This window comes from Gallus gallus, chromosome 5 (genome assembly GCF_016699485.2).
Source record: "Gallus gallus isolate bGalGal1 chromosome 5, bGalGal1.mat.broiler.GRCg7b, whole genome shotgun sequence".
NCBI classification, from domain to species: Eukaryota; Metazoa; Chordata; class Aves; order Galliformes; family Phasianidae; genus Gallus; species Gallus gallus.
In genome coordinates, this window is record NC_052536.1 from 52,557,131 (window position 1) to 52,584,957 (window position 27,827).

Below are 27,827 nucleotides of genomic sequence, written 5' to 3' on the forward strand. Positions count from 1 at the left end.
TGGGGGGGGGAAGGGCCCATTCTCTACCTGTTAGTACTACAGAGCTGTGAGAGTCAAATAGATTCCAGTTTGGAATTTTTTCCTCTCTTGCCCTGACCAGCAAGAGAGCAGTGATGCAGCTTCTGACACCGTTGCCATGAGCATGCAAATATGCGGACCTATCACGGTGTAGAAAGGTCAGCACTGCTGGAACACACCTCTGGTTGCCCCCGCACCGCACACACCGCTGCTCCCTGCAGACAGTAGCAGAATTTTAATGAGTACTCAAACTGTACAACGGAGAAGCAATGGTGAAGCTGACTGTACACAATGTTTCTCAAGCCATTGCCTAAAGTTCATATTTAAGGTGGAGAATCTTACAGCGAGTTTATATATATAAAAAAAGAAATGCACAATTCTCTCCCAAGATCCTGTACACTATTCAGCAGGTTAAAAACTGAAAAAAAAAAGTTCATTAAAAAAGTCATTACAGTATTTGCATACATCAGGGATAGTCTACATAATAATCGTGTTCATCTAGAAAATCTGTGCATTTATAAACCATTTCCATGCACTGTAACAATTCTGTATTTCAAAAGTGGTACAAAAAGACAACACAGCAGTCCTAACCACTAGAAAATTACATGTAAAACAAAACAAATGTGCATCCTTTTATTGAAGGTGTCAGATGAAATAAAACACAGTAACAAAGACTCGGAAAGATGCAGATTTGTTTCCACCCAGTGATCACAGTACCAAAAGATACAGTAATGTGAAGTGTGCGCAGTAACCGTTTTAGGCAAAGTGCCTCTTCAGCTGCTTGTTCATCGCGCCAACCCGAGACCGACTGCTGTGTTTGAGATTACTGTGAAGTAGTTTCTGCATCTAATAACTCAGTATTTGATCACCTTGCAAGCGTAAGTGCACTGCAGCTACAAAATAGTGTTCTATTGCATCGACGTATAAAGTGTGTTGCTTACAGTTTAAAAATCTATAGAAAAAGTTCATTTTCCGTACAAAAATGCTGAAACCTTCTCAAGACTTACACTCTGAGATGTGAAATTTAACACATTCCCATCCACTGGAGAATGCTAAGATGTGAGGCTTTATTCAGCTGCAGCACAGGCTTGGGCAGCGGTGTGTAGGGCAGGAGGGTGCTGTAGTGGCCTGCTTAGGGAACTAACACAGCATACAAGTTTCTGTATTTAACTACGTGGTATCACCATTTCATTGATGCCAGCAGCATAAAAATAAGCACCGCAAAGAGTGTTTTGGTGTAACTGAAGATCCCAGGGCTTCTTCCTATGTCGGTGGAGGCCCGTTGGTGTATCGCAGCATAGGATAGAAAGAACGGGCGAAGTTGTTTGCCTGGGTGCAGCTGTAGTCTTCCTCAGAAGATGGAATCATGCACGCCAGAAGTAGAAGCAGCAGAAAGAACAACTGTAGGGGTAAAGCTGCTCGTAACACACGGTAAAAGAAGGAGGGGGACCGAGGTACCACGTGAGTCGGTTGTGCGTTGCTTTCAGCTCTGAAAAGAAGATGCACACACATGCACACAAATACAGCACTTCAGAGTTTGAATTAAGAAGTTATTTTAACTGCCTCTCAGGGGTTCATACCCTGTACCGCCCAAGTTACAGGGCTGCACTGCACAAGAATGCTTTAAGTGTAACTTCAAAGCATACAAGACTGCTCTGGAGGAAGCCAGCTGCTAGATTGGCTTTATATTTCTTCTTTATATTTCTGGAAAAGAAGTGTTTATTTAAAATAGCTCAGATCAGTGGGTCTTAAATGTATTTTTTATTGCAAACTCAAGCCATTGCTTCAGCCTGATAAGGCTCTATTTTCCTTTGTGTCACCACAATCAATCCTTTTAACAGACCCAAATGTATTGGAGGTATCATTTTTTCCTTCATGGTCTGTTTTCACTGAGTGCCTCTAAGGTGGAAGTTGCTTTGTACAAGTATGTTGGTGACTGACTTAGTTAAAACTCAAATATTCCCCAATTTGGCTCAAAAAGATCTTCTCAAGAGGGAAGACAAGCTCAGATTGCACAGCAGTGCAGAAGCTGAGAAGCTCCATCTGTATGTTAGCTTACTTAAGTGGTAAGGAACAGCTGCCTTACCACTTGGGTTAACACAAATTCGTACCTTGTGTTGCTGTTTTTCCTGCCATCTGAAGTTCTCCTTATTGCGATCTGTTGAGAGAAATAGTATCTATTATCCAGGATTCAGAAACTATAGCAAGGAACTTCTTTCTTAAAAGAAGGCAGTTGTAGGCTTTCAGTCCTGCTGTAAATTCTGTAATAAGGTATACACATCTAAAAGGTAAAATGATTTCATCTGAGGAACCTTCAAGCTAATCCCACCAAAATAAGCCATATGCTGATAGTGAAATAGGTTAAATAAACAAAAAAAATACGAAATACTAACCTTCTTCACAGGAGGACTGGATTTCACTGCAACTGGATGATAGACTTCTGAGTCCAAGTCATCTGGAACTGGCAGGAATACTCTGCTATCCTAAAAGGTAACCACATGTCCCTCTTTAAAATGCATCATCAAAATTCAAAACAAATGGAGTTCAGAATCATCTTTCACTGTTTCTCCACAGGCGTACAGCTTCTTTAGCTGTGCACAACCAGCAGTAAAGAGATGCTCTGGTTCTCTAGCATAACAAAATGTTATCTGCTGTGCTCAACCAGAAGGAACCACTACTAAGGAACGAGCATGTGCAGGTATTAACTCGAAAACATCTCTGTCTGATAATTTTCACTGATAAGCAGCGTATTTCTGCAGATTACTGAACTTCTGTGTGTTCATTACATACTCCTAGCCTGATCCTTGGTATAGCTCATAGGATAAATTAGGTTAGAAGGGATCGCAGGAAATTTATCTAGTTGAATCTCTTGCTCAGAGCAAGGTCAGCCATGAGATCAGACCTGGTTATTAAAGGCTTTCTCCTGTTTGCTTTGAAACCCGTCAAGGATGGAAACTGCACGACCTCACAGGGCCGTCTATTTCAGTAACCAACTAGCCTTGTGGTGCTAGAAGTTTTCCTTACATCGAGACTGCTCTTAGCTTCTGGAGGTAGAATTACTGAAAAGTATTTAAAAAAGACTGAATTGAAACTACTGCTATTATTCATAAATAAAAAAAGACTCCTGAACAAGTATTTAAACTGACTCACCAGACTTCCTTGTACTGTTTTCAAGTCATGTGAAACTTGTTCAATAAGCTGTTTCAGTTTCTTTCCAATCACATGGACCTTCTCATCAGCTTCAATGTAATCTTCACCATCAGATTTAAGCAGCAGGTAAGCAGAGAGTTCTTGAAGACAGTTTACTTTCAGCTGCTGTTCCAGCAGCTCTTTCTCCAGTTGCTTAGAAGAAACAAACAAAAAACAGTGCAACAAGCTGTCGCTTTCATCTTGGTGGATGTTCCCATAAGTGGATGAGTTTTAGAAGGCTTTAAAGAACAACTCAACCTGCCTGTGCAACTGCAGTACGTGGGAATTGCTGTTACAGATACACATGAAATGAACATACTGCTATTCCTTTTGTGGTGAGAGCTATTGATTTACTGGAAGAAGTGAGATGCTATAGTCTCCACTTACCATTAACTCTTTCTGGCTTTCCAGTATTGTATGGGGGTCAGCATTTGGATCTGTGATTTGTGCCTCATTCCTCCGGCCTTCAGCACTTGCTAACCACAGGATTAGTTTTTGGCTCTGATCATGGAAGTCCTGGAGGAAGAAGTGAGGGTTTGCAAAGAGAAAAAAATATTTTTGCAGCATTTTCAAAACACGAGACCCAGCCCAGATGAGAAAGAGCTGACAATTAATGAGTAGTCAGGGAGGCTTTCGTTAAACGAGTACATTCATAGGATAAACAAAGCATTGTCCAGTTCAAAAATATCTTTGCCAAACCCTTGAAACCCAACCAAGTTTATCATGAAAAGAAATAGGTGTTCCATACTGTGAGCAATCATTCTGCAAACATGTAGGACTTTGCCCCTTTGTTCTCTCCCCACATCCATCCCACAGTAACATCCTCCAGAAGACTTTCCCATATAAGCTGCATGTTGTATGCACCTGGCAGTGCAGTAGGGCTTGACGTAAACCTTTCCTCCAGTTGTCCAGTGCATGAGTGGCTTTCTCCCAACGCAAGTTCACCTTCCGAAGCCTGTTCTGAAGCTCTTTGAACTCTGTGCTATCCGCTTTCTGGAATTCTTTGCTGCTCAGGTTAACCGAAAGCACCACTGCCTTGTAGTTATCGAATGCTTTAAGTGTGTCCTGGTAGGAAAAGAGGATTAGGAGCTTCTAAGAATGATGAAAAACTTCTTCGTTATTTGCCATAAGGTATCCCCAGCAAAAAAAAAAAAAGAAAGGTATTGGGGAAAGCTGTTTAATGTGTTCCTTAACAGTGTCTGAAAAGGGACCAGATTCAAAGTAGGTGCTCTTTCTTATTTTGTTCACTTCAAAGAAAACAAAGGTGCTTGGGCCTGTTCCATCAGTCACAAGCATTATCTCCTAATGCCCTTCTGCCCTTCCTTCCTCACTGCTTAGCATTTCTGTCTCTTTTCTTGACATTTGTACAGATATTCTCATAGGTCATGACATGATATTTCTTCTTGCTTTTTAGAGGTTTAGCCACCCTCAGAGTTCTTAAAATAATGCTGAAAAGGACAGCTGGAGATTTTCAGTCCATCCTCCTGTTCAAAGTAGGGGCAACATCAAACTCAGAGCGTGCTGCTCAGGGCCTCATCCACTCAAAAAGTATCTCATAGGATGGAGAATTTGAATGAGGGCCCCTGGTCCTACGTCAGTCCACCACTGTTGTGAAGAGTTCTCTCTTTTCTCTAGTCAGGGTTTTTGTCAGCCCCCTTCTGACCTGTCAAGGTCTCGGTGAATGGCCACCCTATACCTGCCTTCCTCCTCTCCCTTTAAATTGCAGGGGGAAATAAAGGCAGTTGTACAATACAACCATGACTTGGCAAATTCCACATTATGTTAACATAGATCTCACTTTTTTTTTTTTCCTTTTAAGAATGCTGAACAATGTCTTGGACCCTCAAAAAGATTACAGTTTGCATCAAGGATAATCAGTCTTTTTCAAGTTGCGGGCTCTTGCAGTGTAAAAGTAAGAGCTGCAGGATGAGTGCTGCACTCAACACAGCTCCGACAGATTCTGCTACAAAGTCTGGTCAGAAAAGCAATCCATATATTCTCAAGATCTGCAGCCCACTTGTTGAAAACCACTGGTCAGCCACATTTTGCCCAACGAAGAATCCTGTATCCCTCCAAACAGTAATGTTTCTCTCAATATCAGACAATACAAACGGTCCAACATAGAAATCTAAATACCAGTAAGCCAGTCCTCAGCCAGACTGGTTTTATCCTTATCCAGGGCAATTGGGATGTCCTGATTCCTCATAAACTTCATGGTCTTACACATGTATGCAGGCTCTTCTAGGGACTCAGAGACACAAGCTGTCTACAAAAGGGATTTACAGCCATCTGGACTCCTCTTTAGCAAATGCACAGGAGAAAAGCAGAAGTGAAACTGCGCTCTTCAAAGAGGTCAGGCACCCAACTCCAGCCTGACCGGAGGTACTTGCTGCCACATGCAAGGCGTCACTTCAACCTTTCCTTGCAGTTGCTGCCTGAGCCAGGCTGGCACAGAGAAGCAGAGTTCAACCTGAGACATTTTGTTACCTCAGTCTGCTGAGCCTAACACTCAAATGTACCCTGACACCCTGCTGGTTCAACCTGCAGACCTTATTTAGTCCCACTTAATTTATGGAAGCTCAGAGTCACAGCAGGCAACACAACATGACTTTAGAGATTGACAAATATTCACAGTAACGTGTCTCCAACTGACTGTTCTATTAATTACTCAGCTAAAAATTAGCAGAGACTGACTAATGAGCTTATTTTGTTTCTTGGTTTTAACGTAGCATTGAAATGAGAAATCTACATCTGCTGACTGAAAAATGCAACCACACGTTTTGAAATTCTGTATCTTTCAACTGCCCAATTCTTGCTAGGACAAAAACACTGTTTAGAGCTCACATTTTCTGCAAATACCATGCTGCTAAAATAGAGAGCTTTAGGGCAGATCTTGCACAGTCACCCCATTGGAGCTACAAAGAAACAAAAACATGAGCTATGTCTACCAGCTGCAAAGTCTTGGCTGATATATATTTTTTTAATTTAATTAATTTATAATCCCTTTCTGGTTTGCATGGAGGGGGACTGGCACAGAACAGAGAACTGTGCCAGTACCACTCTTCAGAATACCCAGCCTCCCCAGGACAAGGCCAGATGCTTGGCAGCTGGAGAGTCTAAACCTTCATTTTTTAAGCTTTTCTCTGTACTTTTTTTTAACACAAAAAGGCCTAAAGAGAGATGTTTGGGGTCGAATGCTTTTGTTCACAGAGAATAAATTGTCTTGGTAAGAAAACAGAAAAGGAGAGGCTTTTATTTAAGCCTGGCTGCCTGCAAGTCTATACAGATGAAGGCAGCACCTGGCTTAACTGGCCTTGTCAATCCTCCTAGCCAACACAGCTTAGCTCCTCTGTGCCACACACACACTGTTATTAGCACTGGTGCTGCTGACATACCCTAGGAGCACAAGAGGTAACAATAAAGTGCATCAGCATCTGGAAATCCCACTTCTCAGCATGCCATAACTTACTTTCAATTTCTTGACCCTTTGTTCCATCGCCTGCATGCTAGTTGGAGGTTTTGCTTTTTGCAGTTCTTCCAGCTCCTCTTCAGTTTTATCAAGCCAAGCAGAGACATCGCTGAGATCAGAGTTCACCTGCTGCCACTGCTGCAAGTGCTGCTTTATCCTGAGTTTATTTCTGAGGTCTTGAGCTTGGATGAGCTCCCACCTATCAGTAATGCCTGCAAGTGACAGAACAACAAACACTTACGTGAACATTCCATAAAACATATGCAAGGGTTTTCAAAAGTAAATTACTCTCCAATGTATGTAGGGCCAGATAACTGCTGTCATGTACTACTTCACTTCTTCTTTCTTGAGATAACACAGTCTAACTTTGCATGCTACCGGGCGAGTTACCCACAGCAATGCTACAGAATCACTTCTTTACTTTATCTTTACTCTATCTTTACTGTCTTTACTTTATCACTTCTATTACTTCAAGACTGTTTTAATTTAGCTGGAAGCTTAGGACAAGTACAAGGAGATGGAATTCAGTGAACACCATTGTCATCTGATAGATATGACAATGGGACAAAGTATGATGCAGCAGTTTGAACTTGGGTTTATGTTTCATCAGTTCATGGCTAAAGGAGATGGAGATAGCACTTGTGCAATCACTAGCACTGTTTCTGCAAGCCCCTGTCAGAGGGTGTCCTATTCACCCCATGTATGGAACATGGTACATTTCTGATAACAGAAGCGTAAGTTTAGCAAGCTGCAGAATAGAGCTGCATTCTTCTTTTTACCACTTAATTTGCTTTTACAATTGCAGTACAGACGTGATCTTATTACAGTCTCAAGAACCTGAAACCAGGAATGGGGTCCAGAAAGGTTAAGAGAACCATCTCATTGGCCTATTTTGAATTAAGGACTGCAGCGAATACAGTGAAGAACAAAGTACACTCCTAACTTTGACAGAACATTTCTGTAAATGGGAGCTGTAGTATCTTCTTGTAAAGACTTCCAAAAGCTAAGAGAATGAAGTCTGGCAATCTTGTTATAGACAAAGAAACAGACTTCTTTGATTTGAAATCTGAATAAAAGTCTCTGAGCTTCTCAGTATCCACACAGAAGTGAAATTCTTTCCATTCACTCCAACCAGCCAAGAGACATGAGTAAGAAAAATCTCAATTCTGGCAGAAAATATAAAAGCTTTCAACAGAAAATTCGGGCTGGACAATATGAAGTGAGAACACAGCTCAGTGATGCTTAGCAAAATGCATTCAGTTACACTGTAGCAATTTAATTGTATTTTACTCCCAAGGCAAATGTGCTGCCTTTGGCCCATTTCTGCTTTGTATCCCCAAGAGTCTCAGGGCAAAAACTGCAACACCTTGCCAGAATGCTCTGTACCTGACTGCTTCTCTGCAGCTGTGATAGTCACAAGCTCTTGGTCGTCCTGGGGTTCTTCATCACTCATGTTAGCAGATGTAATGTTCTCCTTGTTGACACTGCTGCTGCTTGCAGAGCTGAGCTGCGTCACCTGGAATGACATTTTGATGGGTGAGCCCCGTGTGTTAACAAGTCATCAAAAGTCAAGCTTCATTTGTGTTTGGCTTGCTGCTGAGCTCTCATGAATCAGATTTAGCACTGGGCTTCTGCTTCTTTGCTATCAGTTTATGCTGGCTCTCTCTGTTTCTTGGGAAACAAACACCACGTTAACACTAATTATTACAAGACTGGACATGGAAGTGGCACTGTGTGTACCAGACAGCCTAATCTGCTGATGCTCTTTGTTAGATTCTAGTTCTTGGTAATATGATACTAAGGCTTCACAACTGCATTAATGGTGACAAAAGCAGCCACGTAGCAGTACCACCTTGGGTCTGAAAGAGGGCTGACAGTTGGTCCAGATCCACTGAGCCTGGGAGTTGCTGGTGAAGCCACATCTGGGACTGCTGGAAACCAGCCACCAGCAGACAACAAAGCCTTCCCTCACTGCTAATCCCATTGAGTCATTTTTTTGATTGCCTTGAAGCAGATTGGATGGTGGGTTGCAAGCTAGAAAAGGACTATCCTAATCAGTCTGCTTAGTAAAGAGAGATACTTTAAGTAAATACCAAAGAAAGATGTTCACACACCCTCTTCGGGAAGGTAAGCTCTCCCAGAATCATACTATGACCAGAGGATGGTCCTCTGTCATGTTTTTATGATTTTTTGACTGACTCTGATCAGGATCCTAACACATTGCTCTGAATTGCTTTAGAGAAGCTTCTCTAGTGAGTACATAGATGGAGACTCTCAATGGGTTCCTGAGCCACCAGAAAGAATATTTATGTCCATACAGTGAACATCCCCACCACCAACCAATCTTTTCCCCGATGCTGGAGGAGGGAAGAAGATGGAGCTACACATAGCATAGGTTCAGTGCCCACAGAGCCTCCAACTCACATAGCCTGGCTTATAGGGGGTACTCGTCTCTGCACCAGACAGTACATCGCCAACAATCTCTGCCTGGCTGTACCGGTGTTTCCTGCACATGGGGCTCTCTGGAGAATGCCAGGGATGAGCTTCTGAAACAGCCTTTCCTGAAACAAATAAAATGAAGGCCATATGCCATGAGTGCAAATTCCCACCTCTGCAAGGAAACTGTTGCTTTGTATTAAGTTAGAAAGCGCTCTAAATAAAATGGCATCGTTATGGCATTAAAAACGACAGTTTTGCAGCTTTCCTTGCAAAGCATGCACATTTGCAAAACATCAACAGTGTTTCAAAGGTAATGAGATGACAGCCATGCAGTTATGGGACATTCTGTTCTCTTCTGGAAAATGCTTGAATACAGGGATGAGTTCAAAATAAATAAATACACAAAAATGAAAAAGACTGCACTGCGGTTTTGGAAAGCTTGTGTCCCAACGATACTAGCACATATCTGCAACACATTTCAGTAGAGACGAGTCTAGACAAGTCCTAAACACTTGTCCTGCATCTTACAGACAGGACACGCACGGTTCTGTCCCACATGATGCAAAATGCAAAAAAAACCTTTCAGAATTGGAACTACTTCTCCCAGCAATTACATCATTAAAATTGGAGACAACGAAAAAAGTGAGACTACCCAGAGCACAGCACCAAGAAAGTACCAGAAGACTTTGGATCGATACAATGAAATGCACGTTAACCACCTTGGCAAAATCTAAATGGCATGTTTTTGACCGCTTTGTAATGTACGTGTGAATACTGCAGCGTAAGAACACCATGGCAGGATGAGGCATGGTGTCCACACAAGGCAGGAAGTCAGACATTACGTATGAGAGAGGTTGAGGGATATAGCGTGCAGCACAGGGAGATCGCCATGTTCAGACACATGCATTAGCAGGTGCCTACCAGAAGATGCTTTCAAAGTTTTTGTGGTCATTTTAAGATATGCCTCAGGATTTTCAGTGATTTCTACATCTGAAAAAAGAATAATGTCATTTTCCTCACTATGCAGTATTTTCCAGCTACTAAAAACAACTGAAACAATAAGGGTCAGCAAAGACAATAAAATAAAAAGTTGTTGGCACTATATCCATCAGACATTTTTTAAAAGTAAAGTTTCTTAAAACCTTATATTTCTTACAATATAAGCTAGGTTTAGACAACACCATTCCCTCCATCAAAACACTTAAGAGATGAGACTGCTTACATCTACTAACAGTACCTGAAAACCAACCAACAGTGTGGAAACAAGATCTCTATCCCCCTCCCTTCCCACACACAGACATCCTGCAACTGTCTGTCTCCAAAGAAGCAGCCAGCAATGGGTTCTCACCTGATAAAGCACTGTAGTACGTCGCTTCTTCTTCGTCCTCGTGAGACGAAGAGCCCCCCACATCACCTGTGTGATCCCACTCGAGTGGGATGGAGTCAACACTGACAGGGGTCTCACAGCCTGATCTTTCATGACCATGAGTAGGTGGCATAAGGTGGCAAAGGGACTGTGGGGAAGAGGGTCCCTCACTGATGGCCTTCTTATGCCAGGGATCATTCTGAATTTCCCTGGAGTCTTCTGGATCTGTTTCATTTTCAGAGGTCTCTTTTTCATCATCTAATCCCTGGAAAGATAAAATATCGTTGCATATTAGCTATTACTAATAAGCAATAATTGTCAAAGATCTACATTGCTAACACAGCTAATGATTAAGCAACACAGTACCACTGGGGACAGTTTTATGGTAACTTGCAGTAACCCAAGACACAAGTCCAAAAAGAAGCATCACTTCTGCACCCTTCCTCTTTTGCCAAAATAATCCCCACATCAGCAGCTACCACTTCTCTTCCAAGACACTCAACTACTACCATAGCATCTCTCTCTAGTTTGCAGAGAGTGGTCTCCAGTTCCAAACAAACTGCATGGGTCAGCAATGAAGTGATGCTCAGGTAGGGATGAAAAGCTACTCTTAGATGTTCATGCTACCTACTCCAATTGCCTTTCAAATAAATGTTCTTTCTTTTTGAGCCAAAGCAAACCGGGGGTCAACTAAACATTCCCAGCAGAAAGTAAAGAGCCTGCTGCTCCCCCAGCTCAGAGATGCCATAACAAAGGGGACTGATGGACCTCTCAAACAAATCCATAAAGAGGTATTATAAGCACTTTGTTGGAATTAAAGAAAACAAAGTGATATGAAAAACAAGAAAAAGACTTTGAAGCCCTCAAATCACTACTATGTCAATATTAACTATGTGAATTTCTTCCGTGCCATCATCCAGTTTATGCAGATGGACACCCAACAGGAGAGAAGTACGGAGACACAGCAAAAATTTAGCAAACTTAGTACAGCTGCTGAGGGATTTCCTGCCCCCTGTGAGCCCAGTCTACTTGGTCAAGAGGCTGGGGTAAGTACTAAGCACTGCCCTTCAAACACCAGAATCTTGCCAAAGTATCAAAACAACTCTTGCATCTTACAGGATGTCTTGAAGTCAGCCTTTGATGGAAGCGGGCAACTCGCCCAAACACCTCCTGGCAGTATCTGTGAAGTTCTTCCAATTCATCTTCAATCAGGATAGCATCCAAAGGCTCACTCTTCTGAATTAACTGCTCCCCAAAAACAATTAGCTGATCAATCTTATTGGTGTGTAGTGTTATTTCCTGCTGAAAACCCTATTTGAAACATAGAAAACAATTAGACCACTTCCGTAGCTCCCCTTCATAGCCTAAACTTTGTCCTTTTCTTACTACAGTAAAAGGAAAAGCAGCAATTGGCATTGCTGGCTAATTTCATTTGGCAAATATCTTCTAACTGAAGAGGTGCAGAGGTTTGTTTTATTAGCAAGATTATAGTTCCAAATAAGTGGTGTTTTCCATGTGTGTACATCAATATGACTGCTCTGTCCTGAGCCGCAGGGGACTGCAACATGAGCGTTCAGATAATCAGTTTATTTTTGCATTGGGTACACAAGATCTTTTTTTCAGTAGCAGAGAAGTTTGGCTGGTTGGGCCTCCAGCCTACAAAACAGCAAATCTACACCCAATGCAATTAATAGTGTAGGGGAAAAGGGGAAAACCAGCACATGAGCAGATAGCAGAGAGCCAATGTGTATTTTAGAAACACTATACATGCATGCTGTCTTCTTTCTCTTTTGAAATTCCACTTACAAGCAATGCGCTCAAAGGAGAGACCCTCCCTTAATACTGATTCAAAACAATTTTCCCTAGAAAAGAGTGCCTGAATTTAGGAATGCAGCTTTTACTATTAACCCACACGTGCTCCTTCCCAGACAGATTTCACTGTCACTGACAGGACAACTTTTGGAGAAAATGGGAGGATAGAATTGAGCTTGAAAACTGACTCTGAATTATAACACGGTAACATTTACAGTTTAATACTGATTCAGAGAGTAAGTCTTAATAAAATACTGGTGTCCTAAAACAAATACAGCCTTACAAAGATCTTTTGCCTATTGTGAAGCTCCGGAAAAACAGATGATTCTGTCAAGAGACGGCAGCCCGATAAGATTAGTTTGGTTCTACTATTAAACAACTGCTTTATAAGGATACGTACATTTAACTGGCGCATTTTGTCATCAAAGTTACTTTTTGAGAAGTGCTCCACATTTGTCAGCTGGAGGTCCATTTCCGTGAGCCAAACAAGGATGTTTTCCCTTGTTGCCTCAAACTCATCTCTGCGATTGGTGAAGTGCTGAATAGGAAGAAGGAAGTCACTGTTAGAAGAATTTACTAACTGAAAAAAACCATCACAGGAGCTCCCCGAAACAAGTTTTTCTCACAGCTGTTGTTCACCTTAATGGTGTTCAGGACACAAATGACAGCATGTCATGTATACAAACTGTGCCCTTCCTGTAGCGTCCTATGCCATCACACTGTTTGTACGGGAGAGGGAATAAAACAACAGCAATGCAAGGTGCTTTTATAAAAATAATTCTTGCTTCCACACTGCATAACAAAAATACCTTTTCCCAGAATAGGGCAAGTCATTTGGATTCAGGGTTGATCACTTCTTTTGCTCTAGATTTAGAAGAAAATTAGACAAGGGAAGCCATTCCCATCTCTATTTAAACTCAAGTAATTAAAACTATGGTGATTAAAATCAGTAAAACAATGGAGAGGCAAGATTGTGGATGTTGACACGGATGTAGTTGATGCACCACTAGTCATGGAAGGCAGGAGGAGCCCTCTGCCACTGTCTTCCATGGAAGCGGCAAATGGCCTTGCAGCTTGCAGTGCCCCAATTCTCAGTGGATTTCCTTCTCAGAAAGGGAATTACATAACTTCCCAAACATGACACCTCCTAACAAATCAAAATCCCTTCAGATATCTTACAGCATCATCCATTGGCCACAGGGAATGAATAGTTATCCCATCCCTGTCAATCGCTTGCACTGCTGCTGTATTTAAAAATCAGGCAGCAACAAGATTTCTGAGGGAATATCAGGGAAAATCTGCCCAGAAATCAGTTTAACTTGACTTGGGAAAAATCATCCTCAACTACTGGGCAGTTGTCTAAAAGTCACACACACACACTCTTCAGCAACGTTCTTCTGTTAAGCAGAGAGCACAGCATGAGGCAGTGACAGCACATACCCCTCCATCACATCTCCATGCTTCAAGCCCAGGAGGTGAATCATAACTTGGCGGGAAGCAGAGCTGCATTGTGAACTCCAGAATGTTTGTATACTGGGGCCTTCTGTCTCTCTGCCTTTTATTTTTGGAAAGATGTAAGTGTATGAATGGATCTAGCCGCGACAGGGATGATAAAAAGGAGAGCGTGATAGAAGTGGTAAGGCCCACAGCACATTTTCCCAAACTTGGGCCAATTCTTCACCTACGCTTCTTCATTTATCAAGAACCCATCTGCCAAGGACATGCTTGCACCACGTACTTGGTGACCTTTCCAGAGGTGCGCTCCCACACTGGTAACTCAAGACACAACTCAGCACAACACAGCAGCTCTTGAGCCCTTCTGTATCTCCTATAGGAACCTGAAAGTGCTCCTTAAAACTCTCACCCCACCACTCAATTACCTTGAGTCTCCTCAGAATGGCAGCGACTCTTTTCTGGAGGTTGTCCCAGCGCTGGTTGCCTTCGTGTACCATCTGCTTCAGCTTGCTGGCAGAGTCAGTGCGGTTCTCGCGGGCAAGGCGCCTGTACTGCTTATTGATCAGCTCCAACTGAGTGAGCCGTTCATGGATCTGCCGTTGGAATGCCTGCAAAGCAAATGGAGAAACTCAGCCCCCTTGCTGACAAGAAAAAGAACTGGTATAACACTATCCATTGAGAGAGATGAAGATGCCTTCTCCCCTTAAAAAAGAAACAACAGACTTTCCAACTACAAAATTAAATCCAGAGAAGGACCCATATTTAAAATCATCTGCTTAGCTTTAGCTCACTGGGAAGAAAAAAAACAACAATAAAAAATAAAACCAAACCTTTAACTTGTAAGAGGAATTGTGTTGGATCAGAATATTGTATTCTCCCCATAAAAAAAATAAATGGAGATGAACAGACTGGCCAGATATCTGGTAGCCATAATATGGCTATATTACATATGGTTGCTGTATCTTAACTTCAAATTACAGGACGTATTTTTCATCAATCCTTACATTTTGTAGAGACGGTAAGCATTCAGCAGTCTGATTGCCCAGCCAGCTGCTAAGCATACAAAGAAGTTGTTAAAAATTCACCTCAAACTTCTTCAGCTCCTCCTTCGCATGTGTATACAAAACCTCTGAGGAATTGGGGCCAGCTGCTGTCCTTTCAGCTGATTTTAGCCAATCTTCAAAGCGAGAATAGTCATCCAAAAACCTCTGCCATAGGCGCCAGGTTTCCTCAATTCTGACAGGGAGATGCAGAAATGGAAGAGTTTTATCACAAGCTTATTTTTATTTTCTTTCCAAAATTCAATTTGTGGCAAAAGCACTTCTTCCGAATGCTGACCCAAACTTCTTTAGGAGCTGTTGAGCACAGACTTACTTCATTCGCCTCTCCATTGACATGGCACAAATGTTTCTCCACCGTCTGTCCAAACTCCTGCTAGTCTGCTGGATGGAGTCGCACTCCGTCTCATTAGCACATGCATCTGAATCGTGCAGCAGGACGTCACAAATATTAAAGACGGACTCCACCCCAGCTGTGTGCTGTTCTATGTCCCGCTGCAGATCCTGTATCAACAAAAGAAGAGTTTTAGTGGAACGCAACACATGTGGCTTGACATCAGACATCCATTTTCAAAACGCTGTAGAAGATGGAGGAAGAGCAATTTGTATGTCAGTAAGAGGTTACTTGGCTTTAGGACGCAGACTTGCAGGAGGGGCTGCGTAGGAGACAGACTGACAGATTAGGACAGAACTGCCACGGAAAAAAAGGAATTGTCCAGATGGGTTTCTCAGTGAAAGCATAATCTTTTCGTGAACAGTATGGACAATTTTAACATGCATTCAAAATCCAAACCTTACACACACTGTAAATGCATACTTATTAATTCTGACTGTACCAGATGGGAGTATGTCCTGTCAGCTTATCACAGTGTAAGCCTTGATAGAGAACTCATTGCACTCTTCCTGTACTTCAGCGATTGCATGATCACAGACTGATATCACAAACTGCAGAAGCATAGAAAAAGAGCAGCCAGCATTGCATTGCTTTTCTTATTTCCCTTATTATCATAGAATCTATGATTCCATGATTTCCCCTTCCAGAGCTCCTGTTTTGACAGACGATTTTAAAGGGTCTGGCAAAGACCCTTTGTCTTATCTACACTACATGTTTCTTCTCCAGAGCTTGCTTCTCCATCCTATTCTGGTAGTTCCTTCTGTACCTGTAACTATTCTGAAAGTCAAAGTAAGTGAAGAACACAAAAATAAAGCCTTACCAAGGTATTTCATCTTGAAAAAGCAACTCTGCACATTATCAATTGTGAATAATAGTGAAGTGACAGTATCCACTCTCTTTCCATTTTTCAACCCATTCCTGGCTTCCCTAAAGAGGGGTACAGAGCCTCTAACCAGAATAACAGAACAACAGCAAACACTAATAAATATTTTACTGACAGCAGCAAAAAGAACTCCCATTAAAAGGTTGGCTGCAGTGAACAGATGAAGCAGACCTGGTTTAACTCTAGACTTAAATCAAACCAACACAACACCAAGAAAACCCACCCAGACGTTGCTTGTAGGAAATCCAAGAAGAGTTGAAGGAAGGTCCTCCCTGAAACTAACAAGGTGCACGGAGTTGAGTATCACCTTGTGGACGCCTTCACTGTTATATGAGTATTTGAAAGAAGGGCTAAGCCAGAAATGGTAATAATTTGGCTTGTGGGATTTGTGATAATGTACCAAAATCTTTACATAGATAAGAGACTACCAGAAGCAACCCGGCATCATTTTTGATAACTTATTAATGATTCACAGCTGTCCTCTGAGCACAGGGCAGAGGTGTCCTTGTAGTACAGCCTCTTAGTTCTCAAGGCAGCTCTACCCCACTGCTGTTACCTAGAAAGATTCTTCAGAATCTGTTAAACTACTCTGGATTTACAACTATATTTGTAAAAATGAGACTCTGGAACACAATTACAAAACCATCTTACTTAAGTTACGACACATGCTGACACTGGTTCATTACTTTTGGTTGTGCCTGGGTTCATATGCAATAAGCCTAGGCAAAATCCTTGCCGATTTCACAGCTGTTATTCCAAATTACCTGACTGCATTATGGTGAGACAAACACAAGCAAACCATGGGGCCAAGAACATATCCTGACCCCAGAAAAGTACTTTTCCATCAGCTTAAGCAGTCCACATGCTGCTAGACTTCTGCATTGGTGAAATCAACTTGAAATCTAAGAAGAAGTATTACTCATGTTTCAATCTTCATCTTTCAGCTGAACAAACATGCCTTAAAACATCTTTCTGGATGCACAATGCTTTTAAATGTCATTATTCAAGACAGAACAAGTAAAGCTTTTCCAGTCGAGGATGTCAAACAAACAAAGCCTGCAGGGTATATTTCTCACCAACACTTTGCACTTGTTGAAATAATCGTTCAGATAAAACCAGGAAGGATCTCTTTACTTGTTGTGTTTAGATAAGGGTTTTGCTAGTATGTTTTACCTACGGTCTTTTTAGTCAGCACAAGCTTCTCATGCTCAAGCTGCTAAAGTTTACAGTAGGAGCAGTCTGGAGTAGATAGCTCTGAGCAGCAAATGATGGCTCTTGCCATAATGGCTTTAGTTTGGAAAAAAATTCCTATGCATCCACCATTCTTCTCTGCACGGCAATTTATCACAGCCTTTGAGGGATGCAAAAGGTTTGGATGGGGAGAAAATACTGCTCCATATTGTTTAAAATACTACTCCATATTGTTTACGTGACTATTCATAGTGCAGATTGGAGCCATGAGACCACAGGACCAAAGGTTCTGGTGTTTGACCAGCTGCCAGCATTGGTGGGAGCCATCTCCACTCCTGTCACAGAGGCACTGGCTCTTCCCATGATCTCTGAGGCATGAGGCAACTGAGAGCCATAGCAGCCAACAGAGAACACAGCCCTCAGGTCTGGGTCAGAAAGGGACCTTTTATTAGAAAAGTAAGCAGCAGTCAGAGAGACAGAAGATGGACAGGATGGGAAGAACGTTCTTAAAAGGCAGATGCCATAAAGTTCCACACTTCACAGCTTTATTCTCGATCTTCAGTTTTAGGGCAAATACTCCTGCAAATACCAAGTCAGAAGACAACCACGGTGATTCTCAGCCTTCCTAGGGAGACACCGTGAACCTGGGCAGACTTATAGCACAGAGGAAAGATTGACACAGTTTATGCTGCTCTACCAGCAAGTCTGTGCTTTGGAGAAGCTCCTTTTCCTTGCCCGGCTGGTAGAGAAAGAAGTTTTACTACAGGACATCTCAACCTGCACTTCCTTTTGGCTGGAAAAGCTTGCACATTCAGTTGTAACCAGTCCTGGCCATCTTCAGCACTTAAAAACTAGCATAGATCTTTAAGAGCTCCTTGATAAGCCACTATCTTGGAGAAATGCATACATGCATTCCAACAACAGCCAAGTAGTCCTAGGCTGGTTCATACTTATACCTCAGCATATGAGAAGAAAGAGGAGTGAGCTAGAGAGTGTAATACCTCATATCATAGCACTTAGATCTGTCACAGCCAGCTTGCTTCCATGATTCAGGCTTTGCAATGCTGAACCTAGGTCATCTATTTTCCTCGTTCAGCCCAGTGAAGAGAAGGTTCTGGGGAGACCTCATTGTGGCTTTTCACTACTTAAAAGGAGCTTATTATCAGGAGTACAACTTTTTACATGGTCTGATAGCGACAGGAGAAGGTGGAATGGTTTTAAACAAAAAGTGCCTTGTCTAGCCCTTATAAGGTTGAACTTAACTGGGCAAAAACTCTGACGTGAAAAAGCTGTTCCTTGTACTTTGTGGGTATTTTTCAGTGGAAGGGGAGAAGCGGGAGCAGACCAACACTTACAATACTGAAATAACAACAAGCAAATAAAAATTTTCCATGTAATGCATCTTGGCAGGAACATGCAGTGAAAGCTAGAAGGCCTGGCTAAAGAAAAGAGAAAGGTGATTTTAAAGTAGGACCAATTGTCAGCAAATTTTTAGCTCATTCGCTTTGGCTGCTCCTATTTCCCACCTGCTGTTCCGCCAGTCTCTTCTGGATTTCTTGGTCATCACAGATGTCATAAACAACAGGCTTAGAAAGTTCTGACTCAATCCGGGCCAACCAGGTGCGAAGGTTACTCATGTTTTTGTCCAAAAGTTGTATAAAAGCAAATGTTTCCTTCAGTTTCTTCACCCTAAGCAAACCAGGAAGAACATTTTGTTACAAAGATCTGCAATCAGTGGAAATTATGTTAGCAGAAGGTGACAACAGGCTCGGCTTTCAAAAGGACGTACTATCACACCAACCTGTTGTCTGCAAACCAGAGCCATATTTTAGTTAAAAGCTACCTAAATTGGCTCAGCAAGCCTCTGCTCTACAAATGCAGGAAGATCTTGTATGAATTACCTACTGAAGCTAAATGAGCAGTGTCAATTATTGTAGCCTCATTTATCTGCTGGTCAGGTCTTCAGTCCATTCTTGGGCATTTGTCTAAGTGGGTGCTCGTACTGCAACACGCCTCAGTTAAACTGAAATGGGTATCTATGCCCCAGTGTACCTGCTGCGAATGATGTTCAAGGCTTTCTTCATCAACCACCAGGCCTATCCTAAGCAGCAGGACTACCAGCAAGGTATTGCTCTGCCAATGGAGACAGAATTGTGCCCACACCAAAAGTCCAATGTTCTGGGTAAACGAATGCTGACAGTAGAGAAGAAGGCTTGAGCTATAACAGCTTCAGACCCCACAGTGCTATGATGAAAGTTCTTCTAAGCAACAAACTGAAATGTGTGGAGAAGTGCCAGACTCTCCTGGTGGGTGAAAATGAAATAAAAAAAAACCCAACGAACACTGGAAAAGGGAAATATCCAACAGCTGGAGAGTCATACATCAGACAAGCAAATAAGCTGTATAGAACATTTACTTTTCTTACAGCTGTTCATAGCACAGCTCTCAAAGCACAGACAAACTTCTTACTCACAGCCTTTACAAAATATTCCCAAGTCAAAATCCTTTATAAGCCTCTCAAACTACCCAAGTAGCCCGATCATAGATTTTTGTGAATTTATCTTCATGTGTTGGAAGGGTATCTGCTAAACCACCTCACCACTCTCACGCATCTTCTTGTAATTCTCTTTTATTGCCATTCCCAATAACAATTACTAAAAAGCCCAATAGTGGGTGAAATACATCTCTTCTGACTTCAGTTTGATTTCAAAGCTTGCCAACCACACATTGATAGTTAATGGAAGAAAATATATATATATGAATTCTAGATCCTGATTTTAATCAGACCTGCTTCAAACATCTGGACTGTAAGATGGGATGAACTGTACCAGAAAGCACTTGCTTCTCTCTGTGAATAGCACTGGTCTATAGTGCAGTACTACAAATACCAACTGGAGTCAGGTGAAATGATTTCTCCCCTGCCCTAGAGAGAGCCCACTTCCAGCTGGTATCATTTCCCTACACTATCCCTCCTGGCCTCTTTCATCCCTCTGTTGTCTCATTCTGGCCCTACACCTGGGGATGGATTTTTGGACCTTATACGAGGTTTTAAAAACACCAATTTCTGTATTAAGCTTTAAGTAACTGCCTAGTCTAAAAAATGCTAAACTATCTAAATCAAGTGCAGTGCTAAAAGTTCATTATGAAATGTGAAAAGGCCAAAATATTTCCCACTTATCAGCTACTGTGACCTATTTGTCAAATGCTGCAGCAGGGAACTGTCACCAGCTAAACAATACCAGCAGCTGGGATGTCCAAGATGAACCCTAACTCACTTGTTTGCAGCAGCATTGTACAAAGCTAGGAATGGGGCTGGGAGGGAGGGAGACGTAATCTCACCTAGCGCAGGCAGGGACGGATTACATGAAGGCAGAGGTGCCCTGACAGCATTCCGGGCTGCAGGCTTCATGCAAAGGACCTACCCTTCCTTGCATCCTTGCAGGAAAAAATGAGTTTTCTTGCCCACTGTCCTGCTTGGCTACCAAGCTGTGCCAGCCAGTGTTAGAGGAGTCCAAACTGCCTGAAACTGAGTGGGTTTTACACTTGCCCGTTGTAGCATATGATGCAACAAGAGATATGTAGGATAGCTAATCCACGATGAATATATCACTCTGTGAGCAACGACTTATCTTATTAGCAACCTTAAGGCAACCAAACAGGACACAGACGTCAGCTGGACACTTGATTTAAGGTTAAATACTTATGGAGATGTGGGAATGATCACGCTGGATTTGTTCAGTTCTGCTGAGTGTTGCCAGGGTATGGAGTAAGGCCAGCAAATTTGGGGTCTCATATGGAAGCAGTTTCCCCTACCTCTTGTTCCAAAAGGGTCAAGCAGAATTTTCAGGCAGTTTTAGAATGCGGACAAGAAGAGAACAATCCTATAACTAGGACTCTTGGAGACAGTATTTAGTAATTCTGCACTCTCCAGAATGTAAAATTAGTCTAGTCTGGTTGATGCAACCCCGTAAGCCAGCTCAAAGGATCTGGCCCAAGTCTGTGGTTCACCTGCAAAGCCACTGATACTGGTGAAATGCACAAAGCAATCTGCTCCTTTACACTGATGGTGTTTTCCACTGCTGCAGCTGTCAGAAGAAGCCAGGGGGTGACAAAAGCATTCAGCAGCTCTTGCTTTCATTAACAAGCTCTTTTCAGAACTCTGCTCTCAAGTTCAACCCTTTATGCAGAAGGCATCTGGTTTCCAAGCAAACAGCTGCTACATAAATCTTCCCGTTACTGGTCCCGCTTCCATTAAGTGGTTCTCAATGAAGATGTCACACTCCAGTAACCATACAGCTTTTTTTCTTGTGCTGTCACAGGCTGGCAGTAAATTGCCCAAGAAGACTTAAATCTCACTCCACTCTCTCCCCTGCTCCTGTCCCACCAGCCAATTTTGATCCACCTGATTATACCACTCAGCAGGCCTGTGGCTCACCAAAGGCAGGTGACCAACCTGGCAGCCCTTCTTGCTGAAAAGATGGGACAGTATGGGCACTGTGTTGAATACAGAAAGAAGGAACCAACAGAAGAGTCGTAAAAAGTTTAAGCCAAACATTTGCACTGTTGCACTGCTAATTCTGCATGACTTCAGACCAGTTAGAATTAAACAAGGCTTGACCCGCTGCCCTAAAAATGGAATGGCAGGTGAAGCAAATAGCATCATTCAAAATAGAGAACTCTAAATATGTCAATACACTGGCATAAACATGATCAACAACTTTGATCAACAACTACTGCTATTCTGCAAAGGTAGCTGGTGCTCTCCTGTACAGAAAACAGGGGTTTTCTGCTTTGGAAATGTCTTGCAAGAGATGCACGTACTGGAATCATCTGATGCCACTGCCTACTTGCTAAGTCCATAGTTTAGGACACAGTATTGTTCTTCTGCTTCCTTTACTCCTTTCTCAATCTATATCCACTTTTCTTCTGTCTTGAAGTTGCATTAAAGAAAAATTCACGGGTTACAAGCCATGGGTTACTGTATTCAACCTTCACACTGGGTAACAGGCAGGATATGGATATGGACAAGGTGGTCCAAAGCCAAACTAAGGTACATTCGATTATAATTAAACATTTATGCTTTTATGATTGACAGCACATCCAACAAATAAGACAAACAACAGCTTCAAGGAGAGTGGTACTGTGAACTTGTATTTATTTTATATAACTATTGCTGATGGGTGGATGGTTGGACTGGGTGATCCTGTGGGTCTTTTCCAACATTGGTGATTTTATCATTCTATGATTTTCTAGCAGTTGCATTCACAGATGCACTGCTGTAAATATCTAATTTAATTTTGGGAAGAATACGGCATTTTTCAGTCACTGAACCACCATTAATCACCTAAGTAATCAATCTCAAACTTCAGCCAAGCATCTAGAGGAGAATAAAAATCCTAATGGAAGCTCACATTAGTGCATTTTGTAAACAGGAGGGCAGTCCTCTCCAGATGTTCACATTGGCCAATCTGTTCTTGTTACAGCCCACAGACACTGAGCCCGAGGCAAAGGGTAGGGACCTACACTGAAAGCAACAGGTGAAATGATGACAAAGTGGAGCATCCTCATCAAGCTTGCACAGAAGTCAAAGACAACTGCCATTTCTCTGGCTAGAGATCAAAAAAGAGCATAAAAAAGTACTACTTAGATCCATAAAAGCCCTACACCTTTGCAACGATCACACTCAGCTGCGCTGTTAATTACCTGCTACTTGCATGCAAGAAATCTCACAGACTCTCTTGAGATGCATCCAGAAAGAACAAATGGTGCAGAAAGATGGGTCTGGGAGCTCGGAGGGGGTGTGCAGCCCCCAGGCCTGGGGCAAAAGCTCCCCCATGGGGCAAAAGCTCCCGGTGACAATCACTCAACACACAGTGAATTAGCAGTGAAACTTCAAGTGCTCCTCCCCGTAACCCAAAGCATGCCACCACTACTGCTAATGGGATTCTGAAGGATAATTCTCAAGTTATTTGGTCAAACAGGCAAAACTTACTGTTTCCCCGATGAAGGCCTGGCGATACACAGTTTGCTTCCCAATGAGAATTAACCTGCCACGTTCCAACACTTCAGCATACTCCCAGAAACAAATAAAATAAAACAAATCTGAATAATATCACAATCTTAAAAAAAAAACAAAACAAAAAACAAACAACTGAACTATCTCTTGTTCTTTGCCACGGGCCCAACTCTAAAGGCATCCTGATTCAAAACAGTGCTTAGAAACATGCATTAGACGCATGGCATGAGCCAAATGAAGCCCGTTGTTACACATCTTCATCTTCCCACAAAAATACCAGGGGCAGAAAAAGAACAAAAGCAGGAGATTATAACAAAAAGCTGGCTGCAAAAGTGAACAGAAGGACTAACTGACCTGACTCGAGACTGGATTTGGGCCTTAACAGACTGGATTTGGGCCCTGCGAAGCTGCCAGCATTGGGTTGCAGGAGAACCAAATTAGGGACTGCTCAGTTTGGGACTGAATTGCTGCACAGCCCCCACAAAGCAGCAGAATATTTTGTAGTAACTACTTGGGAATTATCTACCACTATGAGGCACTTCCAGGTTGAGTGAAGTGTGTTCACACAACACAAAAGATGACAAAATGCCTGCCAGCTGCATTCCATTAGCTGTCAAAGTGCAGCAGGGAAAGGCACAGGAGAGCTGAAAGGGTAACAAATAACGCTCGCGTTTAGCGTCTAATGAGATGAAAAACATCCAGATGTATATTCCAAGCCGTCATTCACCAACGCGAACGTCATGAAAGCCAGGCAGAAAAAGACACCGCCTCCATTTATTTGTAACAGCAGAGGGGCTGCCATCGCCCTGCCAGCTGCCAGGATTGTTTACTGCGGCAAATGAGACGCACGAGACCCGGAACCTTTGTTCAGCGAGGTGCGGGGCGAGCTTAGCTGTGTGAAGGACAAAAGATCCTGGGCCGTGATGCCAACGGTGAATTTCAGGCCTTCATATACAGGGCGAGGACATTTTGGCGGTGCTGCTAACATGACAGGAAGCCCTGTGTGCGTGGGCTGTGAGCTCAGCACACACGGGCACGCTGGAGGATGGCTCTCCTCACGCCCCCCTGCAGCCAGCCAAAGGCTGCTGCTGCCCACCTCTTCAGCCTTGGCTGCAAACTGCCAAACCATCTGATTTGAAGGCAGAGGCCCTGAGGGCCATTCCTCCTCCTAAGCCCCTCACACAGCCCGCTGGCTCAGCCACTTGTCCAAGGGGAGCTGCGCTGAGGCGCCGGCGCACCCGCGCTGCAGAGCCGTCCCCCCCAGCACCACGACCCACCGCCACCGAGCCCGAATCAGCACTTACGGTTCACAAGTAGCAACCATTCCTCAGCCTGCAAATCCCAAGCTGCCGGGGACCGAGCGAGCGCCTGTGCGACCACGGCACGCATGGATGAGAAAACCCCTCCTCCACAGATGCCCTATTTATTCGCTGCTTTAGCATCCCGCGCTGGGGGGGGGCTTGCCCATCCTCCTCCCCGACCCCTGAGCTGGGGAATCCGCGGCGGCTCTGAGCCCCGCAGCGTTTGGGTTGGCATTTTACCTGGCAAACGGCCGCATCCCTCCTCAGAGCAAACCCACGACAGCTCTATTCTGACACAGGAGAAGGAGCACACGAAGGAACGCACGCAGCACAGCCGCCCGCGGCCGGCGACAGCACGGTGGCAGGCTGGAGGCTTCGGCACTGACAGAGCTGCTCTCAGCGCTCATTTCATCTCTCTGTTCATGCACAGCCTCACAACCGGGCGATGTGCAGCAGAGGCAAATTGAAGCGAACCCCACATCAAGCAAAGGTCCATCTGCACACAGACCACGCACACGGGGTATCCTTACTTCCTCTGTGCTCTTCTTTGTCGCCTGTACCATTCTATCCCGGGTCTTTAAGTACGAATTAAATCTCCCACACACTGCCCTGTCCTCTCTGTAACCTCCCAGTGCAGGCAGAAGGCCACTCGAGCAAGGAGCCTGGAGGACAAAACAGCCCCATGTCTTTTACGGTATCACTCATCTGTGGAAAAACACACTCATAATTTGTGTGTTATGACTGCCAGCGATTGTGGGGCAGGGAAATAAGGCGGAAGTCACGGAACCTTGGGTTAAAAGTCACTCCCCACCCAGCAAACATCAGACAAAAAATAAAAGCTGTGGTAATCCCCCCAAAAATGCAAGGAATGGGCTGGAAATCAAAGGCTGCTCAGCGTTCAGGTAATCTGCAGACCTGTGTGAGCTTGCCAATCGCTCACAGTCAATACATGGCAGAAGAGGAAGCTTCAGGCAGACACCTCGCACTGTACAGTGATTTAAATCACACTCAGGCTCCGTTCCACCAGACTGTGGCCCAGGGACCGTCAGGTGCATTCAGCACGGCAGGTCTGGGACAGCAAGATGGGAAGAACCCTCCCCGAAGGACCAGCAGGGAGGCATGGCCATGCCTGGCCCAGCCAGCTCCCCCCGCTCCCAGCACACCTCGGCGTGCATTGCATAACCCAATAAGCCCAACCATCCTGCCTGAGACGATAATGAATCCTGTCACAGCTTCAAACAGAACCGTAATCCCTGAAGGACGGGGAACCTGGAGAGCAAGGAAAAAAAGCAGGTGCTCTGCGAGTGATATTTCAACTACAAAGATCATCATCATTATTATTTTTTTTGCACTAAAATGATTACAAAGAATGAGATTTTGCAGTGGTGCTGCCACAAACCAGTAGAGTTCTGCTGAACATGGCTGTACGGAGTAACCACGGCAGCACGCCTTGCTTCGCTTGCTGTGCAGGGCCCATCTGCAGCAGTCAGGAAGACCTTTGAGCTCAGAGCACAGCTGCACTGCAGTGGGGTGGGATAGCACACCGACACGTGGTGCTCACTGTGCTGCCCTGCCAAAGGGCAAGACACGTGGCAGAAAATACACCCAGAGAGCAGCTGAGGGCGGTGTGAACTCGCCCGATCCCTGAACCTACAAGGTGCAGCCTGCTGCCATCTGGGCAGTTACTGGGGCAGACCCACTGCAGCGAGGATGCAGGGATGAAGAGAAAGCACAGAGCAGGGAATTTTACCAGAGCTCCCCAATAAATCCAGCAGCATCCCCGTGTTCCGAGCGCAAAGCATTGTCAATGGAGAGCTTCAGCTAGTTCCCCTTTTACTGCAAGCTGAGCTGCTTCAGACTGTTTGGGAATTTATCAGGGAATTGTACAACTGCTTTGGTTGAAAGAGACCTCACAGACCACCTAATCCAACCCACCTGCCATGGTGAGGCACCATCCAGCCTGGCCTTGAGCACCTCCAGGGATGGGGTATCCACAGCTTCTCTGTGCCAGGGACACACCACCCTCTGACTAAAGAACCTTGTAGAATTTCTTTTTGGTACACAGTGGAAAACACCCTGTATCTCCTCACCTCAGTGTGAGAAGGAAGGGGCTGACCAGTAATTGCAGTTTAGGATTCTTGGACCCCATAATGAGGGCTGTTGGCTTGCAAATACAAAGAAAAGCCCTAATTGCCAAGGATTTATTAAGATGATAAGGAGGCACATATGGTGTTGCTAGTTTCCCCACATTTTCACGCTTGCATTAAGTCAGTTATTTTAACCCCTTCCTGCTACAGACCCAACCAACGTGCCTTTCCCCATAAAACAGAGCCACCAAGAAACACATCACAGTAATGGCATCCATCTTCCTCAGCTTTGTGAAAGTGCTGAGAACTGCAGGATGCCGGGAGGTACGGAAATCACAGAACCATAGAATGACTTGGATTGGAAGGAATCACTCAGTTCCAATCCCCCCCCCAAATGCATATTTCTTACTGTCCAGACCAGCCCATGGACCCCAAACCACCAGAAGCAGCCACAGATGAAGGCGGAGATTTTCCTGAAGGCTCAAGATGCCCACCTGCAACCAGTGGGTGCTGCTCCTGTCTGACTGCAAGCTCTGTGCACACAGCAGCATGGGCAGCAAACCCTTCCCTCTGGACTAGGAAGCAAAGCATGGAGTTTGTGCCTATAGCAAACAGGCCAGGGAAGGACAACAAGGGATACGCCTCTGCCTGTGTACACAATGCAGGTCCCTGCCAATGCTCTCCGGTTAAAGCAGGCACAGCTTGGGAGTGCTGCTTCAGAGTACAGCAGGGATGGAAATGCTGGGCTGCGTTTGCCCACATGCACGCAGCCGGTGCACTGCTTCTTCTGCTGTTTCTGCCTTTGCTTGGGTGGGAGTGCAAGCATTCTGTTTTTTCTCACAGAGTGCTGCCACAAGGTCAGCGACCAAAGAAAAGCAAAAGATTTGATGCCCATCTTCATGGTCAGCACAAGGCCCTCTTTCTGCCTCTTGGTACACTCACATTCCCCCTTTATCAGCAGAGACTTCAGCACAATAACCTGCACTGTCAAGAGTACCTTCTGAGCTGCACAGAATTCATTTGTTCTCTTTCCCAAGCACTTCACTGCCTTAATGCATTTTACCCCATGAAAATGAACATTTTGAGACCTTTCCAAATTTGCACCATGCTACTCTCCAGATGCAAAGTATGCAGCAAGGCTTTGTCACT

At 43.9% G+C, this 27,827-nt stretch overlaps 1 protein-coding gene and 1 long non-coding RNA gene across 10 annotated transcripts in view; one reads left to right on the forward strand and one right to left on the reverse strand.

The window, feature by feature from the left end:
- Positions 1-619: 619 nt before the first annotated feature.
- SYNE2 (spectrin repeat containing nuclear envelope protein 2) overlaps positions 620-27,827 on the reverse strand; it is a 173,918-nt gene continuing 146,710 nt past the window's right edge. For 7 of the 9 annotated variants that reach the window (XM_040701588.2, XM_015287885.4, XM_015287883.4 and 4 more), the window contains 17 exons: positions 18,801-18,963; positions 15,123-15,310; positions 14,834-14,984; positions 14,174-14,356; positions 12,694-12,831; positions 11,598-11,792; positions 10,464-10,746; positions 10,037-10,105; positions 9,101-9,237; positions 8,063-8,192; positions 6,677-6,888; positions 4,072-4,272; positions 3,595-3,723; positions 3,169-3,360; positions 2,412-2,501; positions 2,130-2,176; positions 620-1,507 (listed from right to left, as the gene is read on the reverse strand). In XM_040701588.2, coding sequence (XP_040557522.1) covers positions 1,282-1,507; positions 2,130-2,176; positions 2,412-2,501; positions 3,169-3,360; positions 3,595-3,723; positions 4,072-4,272; positions 6,677-6,888; positions 8,063-8,192; positions 9,101-9,237; positions 10,037-10,105; positions 10,464-10,746; positions 11,598-11,792; positions 12,694-12,831; positions 14,174-14,356; positions 14,834-14,984; positions 15,123-15,310; positions 18,801-18,963 — 2,734 coding nt within the window. In that variant the 3' untranslated portion in view covers positions 620-1,281. Of the gene's footprint in view, positions 1,508-2,129; positions 2,179-2,411; positions 2,502-3,168; positions 3,361-3,594; positions 3,724-4,071; positions 4,273-6,676; positions 6,889-8,062; positions 8,193-9,100; positions 9,238-10,036; positions 10,106-10,463; positions 10,747-11,597; positions 11,793-12,693; positions 12,832-14,173; positions 14,357-14,833; positions 14,985-15,122; positions 15,311-18,800; positions 18,964-27,827 lie in introns of all 9 variants that reach the window. The other 2 variants (XM_015287884.4, XM_015287886.4) reach the window with 2 other exon arrangements.
- LOC121110835 lies at positions 5,670-11,760 on the forward strand. Its single transcript, XR_005860332.2, has 2 exons — positions 5,670-11,272; positions 11,402-11,760. It is a non-coding gene; the product is annotated as an uncharacterized LOC121110835 (long non-coding RNA).